The sequence below is a fragment of the Piliocolobus tephrosceles genome, chromosome 17 (assembly GCF_002776525.5).
Source record: "Piliocolobus tephrosceles isolate RC106 chromosome 17, ASM277652v3, whole genome shotgun sequence".
Lineage (NCBI taxonomy): Eukaryota > Metazoa > Chordata > Mammalia > Primates > Cercopithecidae > Piliocolobus > Piliocolobus tephrosceles.
The window spans coordinates 66,568,314-66,580,940 of NC_045450.1; the positions used below are offsets into that span (position 1 = coordinate 66,568,314).

Below are 12,627 nucleotides of genomic sequence, written 5' to 3' on the forward strand. Positions count from 1 at the left end.
TTCCTTCCTTCCTTCCTTCCTTCCTTCCTTCCTTCCTTCCTTCCTTCCTTCCTTCCTTCCTTCCTTCCTTCCATGTACTATTGGCTGAGCATGATGACTGACACCTGTAATCCTAGCACTTTGGGAGGCCAAGGCCGGTGGATCGCTTGAGCTCAGAAGTTAGAGACCAGTCTGGGCAACATGGCGAAACCCCATCTGTACAAAAAGTACAAAAAAGTTAGCTGGGTGTAGTGGTGCACATTTGTAGCCCTGCTACTTGAGAGACTGAGGTGGGAGGATCATCTGAGCCCAGGGAGGTACAGGTTTCAGTGAGCCGTGATTGTGCCACTGAGCTCCAGCCTGGGCAACAGAGTGAGATCCCATTAAAAAAAAAAAAAAAAAAAACCCAAAAACAAAAAGAATTGTGCTGTTGAGAGCTGGGGGAAGTAGAGAAATCTTTCCTTCCCCACCCTGACCAATCACCTTATAATTTAAAAAAACTAAAAACAAATGTTAAAATTTGTTTTAGTGTGGTAACAACAATACATCATAGAGCAACATTGATCATTTTAACCGTTCTTAGATAGGTCGTTCTGTGGAATGAAGTGTATCATGTTGTCGTGCTCCCGTCACCACCATCCATCTCCAGAACTTTTTCATCGTCTCAAACTGAGACTCTGCAGCCATTAAGTGGTAACTCCCCATTGCTTCTCTCTTTAGCCCCTGGAAACCACCACTCTACTCTGTCTCTCTGGACTGGATTGCTCCAGGTACCTCGTATAAGTGGACTAATACAATATTCGTCCTTTTGTATCTGGCTTATTTCACTTAGTGTAATGTCTCCGAGTTTCATCGGTGTTGTAGCATGTGTTAGAATCTTCTTCCTTTTTAAGGCTGAATAATGTTCCATTGTACAGATAGGCCACATTTTGTTTATCTACTTGTCCATCGATGGATACTTGAATTGCTTCCACCTTTTGGCAATTGTGAATAGTGCTGCTGTGAACATGGGTGTACAAATCTGTCTGAGTCTCTGCTTCAGATTCCTTTGTGTATATATCCAGAAGCTGAATTGCTGGATCAAATGGTAATTCTGTTTATTTTTGTGGAACTGCTATGCTGTTTTCTGTTACAGCTACACCTTCCCATGGCAATGCACAGGTTTCTATTTTCTTCATATCCTCACCAACACTTACTTCCTTTCCCTCCTCTGCCCTTGCCCCCGTACCTTATAACACTGGATTTGCATAAGCAGGATGTGCACTTCCCTTTGTCCTTTAGCCCTGGCAGGGACAGAGGAGGAGGTGGCAAAGGGCAAGGGGGTTGCAGGTGGAAGGCAGGTGGGTGGGCCCATTTATCTCCTTCAACATGAATGCAAATAGGCTTCCTATTCGAGGTTCCAGAATATTAGAGTCACCTGGGGAGCTTTAGCAGAACCACACGAGTAGAGATTCAGATTTTACTGTCCTGGGCATGGCCTCTGGCATGGGAATTTTTTTAAAATAAGATTCTACTGTGAAGCTGGGGTTGAAGATTAGGGCTGACTGGAGAGCAATTTTCAAATTTCAGCAGGCATCGGAATCCCCTGGAGGATTTGTGAGCGTGGGGGCTGCTGGGCTCCACCTCACAGTGGCTGATTGAGTCGGTGGTGGGCAGGGCTCAAGAATTTGCATTTCAACCAATCCCCAGGTGATGTAGATGCTGCCGGTCTGGGAGCTACTTATAGAAGGAGAACGCCGGGGCTGCGCGGTCCGGCGGGGCGCCCCTCACCACAGGTGGCCATTTCAACAAAACAAAACCAAATAAAAGTACTTAGCTCCTCAGTGGAACTAGCTGCATTTCTGGGGCTCAGCAGCCGCGTGTGGCTGGCGGCTAGTACCTCAGACAGCACACGTCTCCATCAGTGCCGAAAGTTGTCAGACAGCGCTGAGGTTTGAATCTCAGATCTCACAGTAACTGGTTGTGTGAATTGGGGTAAATGATTTAATTTATCTGGGCGTCGTTTTCCTCATGTGTAAAAGATAAAAATAATAGTTCCCACCTCCCAGGGCAGATGTGAGGGTTCAGGAGTTAATATGTGAAGGGTGCGTGGACCGTGCCTGGCTCGTGGTAAGCACTTGACGAACGTTTCTTATTGCCGTTGTTGCTGCAAAAGAGTTGGGGGCAGTGGGGGTGCCGGCCCAGCCTCAGCGTGACTCGTAAGTGTCGGGGGCTGCCATCTTTAATTGTTTGGTGATGGCTGCCTGGGTGCAGAGTTGAAGAACCGTGGGGGCCTCCCGGGCTGAGCAGGGAGGACACTGTGATTGTTCAGTGCTGTCTGCCATGGGAGAGGGAGGGGCTGTTGGTGACTCATTCAGGGAATAGTTGCCATCCTTCCCCAAAGGGATTTCCTTGGTTCCTAACCCACAGCTCTAGGTTGCGCTCCCAGGAAACACGATCTGAGATGTAGGTTTGTGTGCAGGAGGCTTACTGCGGAGTGCATGGGGGGTTGTGGGAAGCATGGGGGAGGGAAGGCTGCTGGAACAGGCAGCCGGGGAGTCAGAGTCATGGCCCGGGCAGACTTGATGGGGAGCTCTGAGCATGGCCTGTGGAGCTGTCCTGAATTGAGACTAGAGGGCCAGGCCTTCGTTCCCATGGTGGACCAGGTCAGAGCTGGCTGCCTTGGAAGGGGCTTTGACCTGGGCGAGGCACTCTGTCTAGGGGATGACAGGTTGCAGAGAGGGGTGAAGCTGAGCCATTGGCTTCCTCCCCTGCAGCGCTGGGGCTCAGCCTGCCTGTGCTGGTTTCAGTCGGGCCATGCAGCGGGACACACACACACCCAGAGGTGGGAGTGAGGCAGGGGCTCGCCTAGGGGAAAATCGGGTGAGGCTGTCCTGGCACTAGGAGCCCGAAGAAGCGCTCAGCCTCCAGTGTTTACACTGTAAAGGGAGGCCTTTGGACCAGGTGGGCTCCCATGTCCCAAGTGCTTGAATGCTCCTGTCCCTGGTTCCTGGTTTTTTTCCACTGGTTGTTGAGCAGCTGCTCTGGCCCCTCAGGTCCCTCAGTGTCTCTCTTTCTGGACATGGGATGGTTCCTTTGCCCTGCTGCTGCCTGGGCTCCTGGGGGACCCTGACCTCCCCCTTGCTCCCAGGATGCGCTCCACTGGGGCACCAGCATGGTCTGGCTCCTCTCCCCACGACCCCTCTCACCGCTGCTCTGGCAGCGCCTGTTCCCGCTGTTCCTCTACCTTCATCCTGCCCTGGCCCAGCTGTTCCTAGGACCACCCCCAGGGCTGAGGCAGAAAGGTTCTTGCAAGCCCCTGGGGCAAATTCCCTAGCCTGCTGGCTGCTCTGCCCAGCCAGCCCCAGCTGGCCCAACAGGGACTTTTTCTGCCCTCAAGATCTGTCTGTGAAAGCCGTGGGTGGTGTTCCTACGGTTTGAGTACGTGGGTGGGGGGCATCTTGTCAGCTGAAGTCTCTGCTGTTAGGCCATTAGAACCAGAGGAAAAGGCTGGAGGTGGGGACACAGGATGGCCAGAGTCATACTGGACCTTCTCCAGGGCAGCGGCTGGGCAGTGACGTGCTACTTCCTTCCGCATGCCACAGCAGAAGCTGGGAGGATGGTGCAGGGAAACAGGGCTGTTTTCTCCTACAAGCTGGGGCAAGCTTCCTCTGTTGACCACCCTGTCTTAGCTCTGCTGGACACTTGGCTCCAGCCAGAAGGGTCTGGATCTCATATTCTTGACCCACTCACCCCACTAATTTAACCTCTAGTTGTGTGAGCTACTCGCTGGGAGGCAGTCAGGTGTGCACCAAACTGATTGGTGCCTCAGTTTCCTCACCTGGAAGATGGAGATGATCATGGTACCTGCCTTGTAAATTGTTCAAGCATCTAACAGGTGAATATGCCTATAGGGCACCACCTAGAACAACACCTGACACCTGATTAGCACTATTGAAGTTTCAGGTTTTGTTACCATTCTTACTACTGCTGCTGCTCCTTTTGCCTGGGACGTGTTCTCTGTTGCTTCCCTCCAGTTTTGCTTTTTTTGAGACGGAGTCCCGCTCTGTCATCCAGGCTGGAGTGCAGCGGCGTGATCTCGGCTCACTGCAAGCTCTGCCTCCCAGATTCACACCATTCTCCTGCCTCAGCCTTCTGAGTAGCTGGTACTACAGGTGCCCGCCACCACGCCTGGCTAAATTTTTTTTGTATTTTTAGTAGAGACAGGGTTTCACCATGTTAGCCGGGATAGTCTCGATCCCCTGACCTCGTGATCCGCCTGCCTTGGCCTCCCAAAGTGCTGGGATTATAGGCGTGAGCCACTGCGCCCGGCCCTTTCTTCCCTCTTAAGCTGAACCTCACTCTGTGGCTTCAAAGAAACACTCATGCAGATTCCTGTGACCGAGCACTGGAATTTGATTCAGATCCAGGCTCTGCTGCCTGCCATCTAGCTCCAAGCCCTGAGTTGTGTACCCTCGTGACATCCCGCCCTTGGCTGTTCTGAGCCCTGGGGGTCAATCTTGTGTACTTTGCAGAAGGTAGAATCTGGTGAGCAATTAGGCAACCCTAACACCTGGATGACCCCAGAGCAGCCTGGCATACAGTAGGTGCTCATGTAAGCCTTGTTCCTTCCCAGTTCCCCTCTCTGGCCCTTGGTGACCTTGCCTTGCTCTGAACCCCAGTGGCATTAAAAGAAACCTTTATTTTTTAACTTTAATTTTGGGGGTGCAGGGGGTCTCCACTTACTATAGATCCCTCTTGTCTCTTCACAGTGCCAGACTAGAGTCAAGCTCAGCTGGCTCTTTCCCGGCTGATTCTGCCAAGCGCGTCCTGTGGTTGTGGTTCCTCTGGGTGGCAGGTGGAGTCAGTGGGAGTCTTGTTCATCCCTTCATGTGTGTCACGAATTAGGTGACAAAGTGTTTGGCTACGTGAAGCATGTCACAGTTACTCCTGCTGTTGACCCAAGCTTCACTGAATTTCTTCACTTTGACATTCAGAGTCCTGGGCAGAAATCACATCATGTCAACACCCACATTGGGCCTTTGGGATTTCTGTGGCATTTTGTATTGAGATTATCTGGTCATCTGACACCATTTTCTGCCCACACGGAATCTCCTGCAGGACTTTGCTCCACGGCCATTCCCGAAGGGTGGGGACCAGCCCTCCTCACTGGGACATCACGCTGTACTGGGGATCTCCAGTGTAGGTGCCTCCTCATTGGGGCGTCACCCTACACTGTGAGTCTCCTGTGTGACCCATATCTATGGACATTCCTGAAGGGTGCCCTTGAGCTTTGCTCACTGAAGTGTCACCTCTACCTTGACCCAGTGTCTTGTTCCTAGTTAGTGCTCCATAAACAACTGTTGACCAGGCTCTCTTTACAGAGGGCTGCCCGAGGTGGGAACTGATGGGAGCAGCTAAATCCTGTGCTGTTGAAAACCCTCAAGGTGACAGAGCTGGGTCTCCCTTTTTTGCAGCATCAGTCTCCGAGAGTTGAAGACCATCTTGCCCCTGATCAACTTTAAAGTGAGCAGTGCCAAGTTCCTTAAAGATAAGTTTGTGGTAAGTTTCATGGCTCAGCCTGGGAATTTTATGAATGCAGAGTGACTTAACCTCTCTCACGAAGCTGTGACTTGCTTTTGAGTTCCGTGGAATAGTGCTCAAGAAAGTCCTTTGCCTCCAGAGTACATCTTAGTTCAGACAGAGGGATCATAGACATACCTGAGGACCATAGTCTCCATCCTCGCAGAGGATGTAATCGATAAAGACCATGTTTACTGAGCTGTTGGACTTGGAACATCTACCCTCAGACCTGTTTTTCATTAGTCTAGCTTTCCCTGTTTCCCTGACCATACTGCAGCCCATTTTTTCCCTAGTGAAATGAATGCATGTGTATCTTTTGGAAAATATTATGAAAAATTCTTTGTGTAGGGTACCAGGACCATGGCAGTTTGTATGCAAGTCCTGGTAGTGTAGCTGTCGGAGTTGGCTCTTTGTTCTTCTGTTTCTCCAACCATCCATCCTTCCGTATATCATTTAATTAATTTTGTTGTGTAATCAAGTTGTTAGTGGGGCTGGGCAGTAAAGCCACTCCAGGAGTGATGGGATATAGTAGAGGAGGTGAGGGAAGGATGGAGATGATGGGCACTGATTTTTGCCAACAGGGTAGTACTCATTCTTCTTAGGAAATGCGCAACCCTTCATCCCAGTAGCCCCAGTTGGAGGACCCCAATGCCCATTGTCAATATCAGCTCCATTACAGGGTTCCTCAGTGGAAAAAGCTCATTTCATTTTTGTACTAATGAACTCCTGGAAGAATTATCCTATTTTATTGCTTGTCAAGCATCCTTTGACTTGCCCCCAATAATCCACATTAATCCAAGAATAGAAAAAGAGAAAAGAGTAGCTCAGAAGAGGAGAGAGATGGGAGAAGCATTTACCATTGATTGCTACACAATCAGCATTTAATTCTTTATCAAGTATTTACTGAACCAGGTGTTTTGCAGGTATCTTGTTCACTTTCAGGGAAGCCCTAGGAGCATAGTGTTGGTTCTCCCATTTTACAGATAAAGAAAACTGAGGGTTTGAAAAGGTCAAGGAAATTGCCCAAAGCTGTAAAGCAATTAACTGGAGCTGAGCTTTGTCTGACTCCCAGTGCTTTACAAAATGCCCTATATGTACGTACTCTACAAATATGTCTGAAGTTGGAAGTCCAAAGAGAGTGTTTTCTGCCCCGAAATGGAGGAGTAACGCATCATGTCTCTTGCAAACCTGGCTGAGACTCTTCCCTTTTGGGGCTCAAAGGAGGGTCTTACTTGGTAGGTGTCCCCGTGAGTATGTTTACACCAGAGGGATTAGGGAATGGTTGGAGAGTTTTGATTCAGAGGAATGTGAGTTTGAGTTTAGCCAATGTTTTAGAAAAGCCATGTTAAATAGTGTGACTTTTTCCTTTCAAAAGCCATGACGCTGAAACAATGTGGTCATAGCTCTCTCTTCAGCATGCCAATAAAATTGCATGCAATTTCTGAAATAAAAATTGTTCTATAAATAGCATGGAGCCATTCTTACGGTGGACATCAAAAATCATGTGGTCACTTTTTTCATATTTACAGGAAATAGGAGCACACAAAGATGAGCTCAGCTTTGAACAGTTCCATCTCTTCTATAAAAAACTTATGTTTGAGCAGCAAAAATCGGTAAGATGATTCTTGAGCAAGTGATCAAATGATGTTTCTGTTTTCCACGTATTTCCAAGTCTGGCATGTTCCTAAGAAACCCACAAGAAGTGTTGAATCTCCATTTTAGTCAAGGAAATATAAATGAGAATGACGAAAGCATACCATTTTCATCCGTTACATTGGCAAAATTCTTTAACCATGACAGAGCTGTGGGGAAAATGTAGAGAAATGGTGTTAATATACCTTCCTGGTGGAAATGTGAATGGCCTTAAGTTTGACTGGAATTTGATCTGAGTCTGTTAAAAAAGTGCAACTCACTCTACTGCATTATTTCATTCTGAAAGGAAATTTAGCAAATGGCTGTTATTACTAATAACCATCTCCAGATTGAGGAATTATATATGTGTTTCTTCTTTTTACATGTTTGTTTGTTTGTTTGAGATAGAGTTTCACTCTGTTGCCCAGCCTGGAGTGCAGTGGTGTGATGTTGGTTCACTGCAATCTTCGCCTCACGGATTCAAGGGATTCTTGTGCCTTTGCCTCCCAAGTAGCTGGGATTACAGACTTGTGCCACCACACCCAGCTAATTTTGTATTTTTAGTAGAGATGGGTTTTGCCATATTGGCTGGGCAGGTCTCGAATTTCTAACCTCACGTGATCCGCCCGCCTCCACCTCCTAAAATGCTGGGATTACAGGTGTGCCCAGCCCTTTTTATACTTTTATTCATATTTTTTATGACGACATGTTTTTTGGTTAAAATAATAGACTATTTAAAAATTAAGATGTGTGTACGTTTTGACCTGACAGTGGCATCTTGAAGACTCTATTTTATGAAAGGGAAAACACGAGGGCCTGATAATACATTATTGGATTGTTTATTGCAGTGTTACTTACGCTGGCAAAGTACCGGGGCACCATCTGAATGTCTCTCAGTGGAGGAATTGATGGGTAAATTACGTTCTGTTCGTACTGTGTGACATTATGCAGCTGATTAAGAAGGATGCATCAGTTCTCTTTCCGTTAATCTGAGATGATATTTGTGACGTTTTGTGAGGAAAGCCAGCAGTGGATTTACATGAGGAGTTAGGTCTGCTATTTTGTTAAAAATCATAGAATACAGGCCAGGCGCAGTGGTTCATGCCTGTAATCCCAGCACTTTGGGAGCCGAGGCGGGTGGATCATTTGAGATCAGGAGTTTGAGACCAGCCTGGTCAACATGGCAAAACCCCATCGCAACTAAAAATAAAAAAATTAGCCAGGCGTGGTGGCGGGCGCCTGTAATCCCAGCTACTTGGGAGGCTAAGGCAGGAGAATCACTTGAACCTGGGAGGTGGAGGTTGCAGTGAGCCGAGATGGTGCCACTGCACTCTAGCCTGGGCAACAGAGCGAGATTCCATTTCAAAACAAACACAAAAACAGAGAATGCAATAATCCTCCTTTTGCTCCTTTTCATGAGTGGGGGAAAGTATGGAAGAAAGCACCTGACATTTAATGTTGATTTTGCGTGTGTGCTGGAAGGGACTGGGAAGATGGGCAGGAAGGACAGTTACCTTTTCTTTGCACAGCTCATTGTCTCTGATATGTTCCAAGTAACATGTTACCTTTGCAACAAAAAGTTCCATAGAGCATAAAGTTTTAAAACTGAGACTATTCTATGTGATGCACCTAGCGCAGTACCTGCTAGGTGGCACACATTCAACAAGTAGGGGCTGCTGCTGTTGCTGTCAGGAAAAGGCTTTGCAGACTGCAAAAGAATTCCCAGGGAAAGCTGTGAGGGTGTGAGGAGTACCAGGAACTTGGAGTCAGGTGGCTGTTGTTTCTCCAGTTAGCTGCATGATCTTGGATGAGCCACTGACTGCTCCTAGCTTCAGTCTTCTGCTCTGTGCAATGGGAAATTGGGAGCTGTGAATAGAAGCATTTTTTTTTTTTTTTTTAAGTGATGAGTGTGAATGTTTCTAGAAGACAGTCATTAATTGCTTTTTGCATGCAGGGTTGTGGGCTGGCCACACAGTGAGGCCACTTGATGGGTGACCACTGGCCATGGGACTTTGGATGTATCTGAGGTAGAGAAATGGGAGGGCCATTTCCTATCTGCCCAGATTGGGGAAAAATGTATTTCATAGAGTGGATCATTGAATTGCAATGTGTTCATTTGTTCACATATATAATAATTAGTTATTGGTTTGCCAAATGAAATAGAAAGATTGCAGGCTGGGGAGCTGGGAGAACTGGATTCTAGACCAACTTGACCTCTGACTGACCAAGCGATGTTGGGGGAAGCCATCTCTGTCCTCTCAGTTAGCCTTTCCTATAAAATGAAGGTACTAAATGAGATCAATGGTTATAGAACTTTTAAAAATCTGTGGCCGGGCATGGTGGCTCAAGCCTGTAATCCCAGCACTTTGGGAGGCCAAGACGGGCGGATCACAAGGTCAGGAGATCGAGACCATCCTGGCTAACACGGTGAAACCCCGTCTCTACTAAAAAATACAAAAAACTAGCCGGGCGAGGTGGCGGCGCCTGTAGTCCCAGCTACCCGGGAGGCTGAGGCAGGAGAATGGCATGAACCCGGGAGGCGGAGCTTGCAGTGAGCTGAGATCCGGCCACAGCACTCCAGCCGGGGGGAAAGAGAAAGCCTCTGTCACAAAAAAAAAAAAAAAAAAAAAAAAAGTCTATAATTATAATCCCCTCTCCTTTAAACAAGAAACTGTAACAACCACAACAAAAACCATGATTCATAAAAGCTTATCAGAATACTTTTTAAGATTAAAACCTGTAACTTTAAAAATAGTCCTTGAGAACAATGACATGTGTCATTGAACATAGAACATTTCGTAGAACAATGATGAGAGTGTGTGTATGAAATTCGGAATGGTGACGATTGTCATCTTATGCAATTGACCAGGATTGAGAAAAACTTGATTTACTCAAGATAAGTAGTTGCAAATAAGTTTTTTTTTTTTTTTTTTTTTTCAAATAATAGTTTACCTTGACATTTCAAGATGCTGTGTTATCAGACAGATGTCAGGCAAAGTTTGAAATTAGGATTTGTACATGGCTGGGAGCAGTAGCTCACGCCTGTAATCCCACCACTTTGGGAGGCCAAGGCAGGAGGATCCTTTGAGCTCAGGAGTTTGAGACTAGCTTGGGCAACATAGTGAGACCCCGTCTGTGTTATAAAATAATATTAAAAATTAAAAAAAGATTTGCACAAAAACTATTTCACCTGCCAACAGATTAACGCATTCATTTATGGTTTCCACTGTGGTAAAATTCCACCTGAGAGGTATTTCAACCTGTACTTTTAATTATGGCTCTCATTAAGGCTAGTCTGGGTGTTTGTGTTTATGAGGGAGAAAAAGAAATTTGAGTCAGAGTTTTACAGAATCTCGGAACCCTCTGGGGTACCCTAGATTACCCCATGTGGAACTTTGTATGGCGAAGATTCTGCAGATACCAAAGGTTGACCCCTGGTGGCCAGAATGCCACATTGAGCCTGCACCTGGTTGTACTCGATCTAATGGTTTAAATATGTTAAAAATTAATTGCCTACATTTAAAACTTGAGAGATTATATTATAAATTAAAATCTAGATTTTTGGCTTCCTTTGGGAAAAAAGTCAAGATCTGGCCATAAAGAGGATCACGTCACCCCATGGAATGCTCCACGTTCTGTGTATTGACCCAGGCCTGTACAGCTCTATCTGTTCATTTATGGTGCTTACCTGACCCTAAAGGAGTTTGCAACCCTCATCTCCACTGTTTGAGGGTATAACTCTCCAGTTTGGTCACTGCATTTTTAAAATTTAATGTAAAGACAGATTTGAATAACAAAGTCCCAAGCTTATATAGATGGTTTCTGGCCAGCTCTGAGAGCCTCACTGCTGTTGTGTAGGTAAATGCCCATCCCCTAACCTGTTGTTTACTTCCTGCTCCTGGCTGAAAGCACAGGGCAGAGAAAAGTACCTGTTTTGTGATTTGGTGGGGAGGAGGGCCTCGCTGGATTTCTCAGGCTCCTGCAGGAGACAGAGCTATTTATGGTGACTCATCCCCAGACCTAAATCCAGGGAGTGGGTTCATGCTTCTCAGTAGCCAAATGGTTTCCATTGTGAGCTTGCCAGCTCCTCTTTGTGTCTGACCACCTGCCTAAGTTGCAGCTCTCGAACCTCAAAGTTTCCAAAAGTTTGGCAGCAGCAGGAGGAGAAGACTTGTAATCTCATGTTTGTGTCTCCCTGGTGAGGGGATATACCTCTGACTAGGCTGTGATAACAGTATCATTAACAAAGATGATAGCCAACGTTTTCTCAGGTGGGCTGTATGCTAGGCACGGTCCTATGTGGTGTTTCTGTTTTTTCTTTTTCTTTTTTTTTTGAGACAGAGTCTTGCTCTGTCGCCTAGGCTGGAGTGCAGTGGCACGATCTTCATTCACTGCAACCTCTGCCTCCCGGGTTCAAGCGATTCTCCCTGCCTCAGCCTCCCGAGTAGCTGGGATTACAGGCATGCACCACCACGCCTGGCTAATTTTTGCATTTTTAGTAGAAATGGAGTTTCACCATGTTGACCATGCTGGTCTTGAGCTCCTGACCTCAAGTGATCCGCCTGCCTCGGCTTCCCAAAGTGCTGGGATTACAAGTGTGAGCCATCATGCCCAGCCTGTTCTGTGTTTTCTATGTGTTTAATTCCCCCCTAGAGCCCTGTGGAAGAGCTACTGTTGTTATTGCCATTTTAGGGATTAAGAAAGTGAGGTCCAGAGAGGTTACTTTGCTGAAGGTCAGGCCACTAACTAGTCAGCTGCAGAGGTAGGATTTGATTTTCTGCCCAACTTCGATGCACAGCCACGGAATACTTCTTAGTTTTTGAATCCTTTGTATTAAAGAAAATGTAAAGCATATACACATAGAATAGCGTAACAGATGCTAAGTCAGCAGATGTATCATCAGCTGACTTCAGCCATTATCACCTTGATGATGCCCTCACCCAAGCCCTTTTCTCACATTTTGTAGCAGACCTCACATAGCATATCACGTCCTCTGCCAATGTTGTAATTTAATACCTGGCTACGTGACTGCTACCCTGCTACGTCCTGATCAAACCTGTGAAGTCCCCCTGGTTACAGCATTCTTAAGTAAAAATAGAAAGCACTTGCCAATAATAAAAAAGGAAATTGAGAAGCCTGCCGACTTATCAGTGGCTGTCCCTATGATCCAGTAAGACACTGAAGGATTGTTCTGCTGGATTTTACACGGTGTGGGCATGGGGGGAGTGAGTGATGAGCATTCTGTGACGATATTTGTGGAGGAGCTTGGAGATCTTGCAGTTTATTCTCATTGTTAGCTGCTGGCGAGAGGAGACTCCACAGTGGAGAAGTTAACAGATACAATCGCTGGTCTTCTCCCTCCCTCTCTCCCTCCCTCCCTCCCTCTCTCTCCCCCTCCCTCTCCCCCTCCCTCTCTCCCTCCCTCTCTCCCTCCCTCTCTCCCCCTCCCTCTCT

General features: G+C 46.9%; 1 protein-coding gene across 3 annotated transcripts in view; it reads left to right on the forward strand.

Annotated features, from left to right (window-relative positions):
- PLCG2 (phospholipase C gamma 2) overlaps positions 1–12,627 on the forward strand; it is a 202,430-nt gene that overhangs the window by 93,702 nt on the left and 96,101 nt on the right. For all 3 annotated transcript variants that reach the window (XM_023226894.1, XM_023226895.3, XM_031934483.1), the window contains 2 exons: positions 5,436–5,520; positions 7,071–7,154. In XM_023226894.1, the coding sequence (XP_023082662.1) occupies positions 5,436–5,520; positions 7,071–7,154 (169 nt within the window). The remainder of the gene's footprint in view (positions 1–5,435; positions 5,521–7,070; positions 7,155–12,627) is intronic.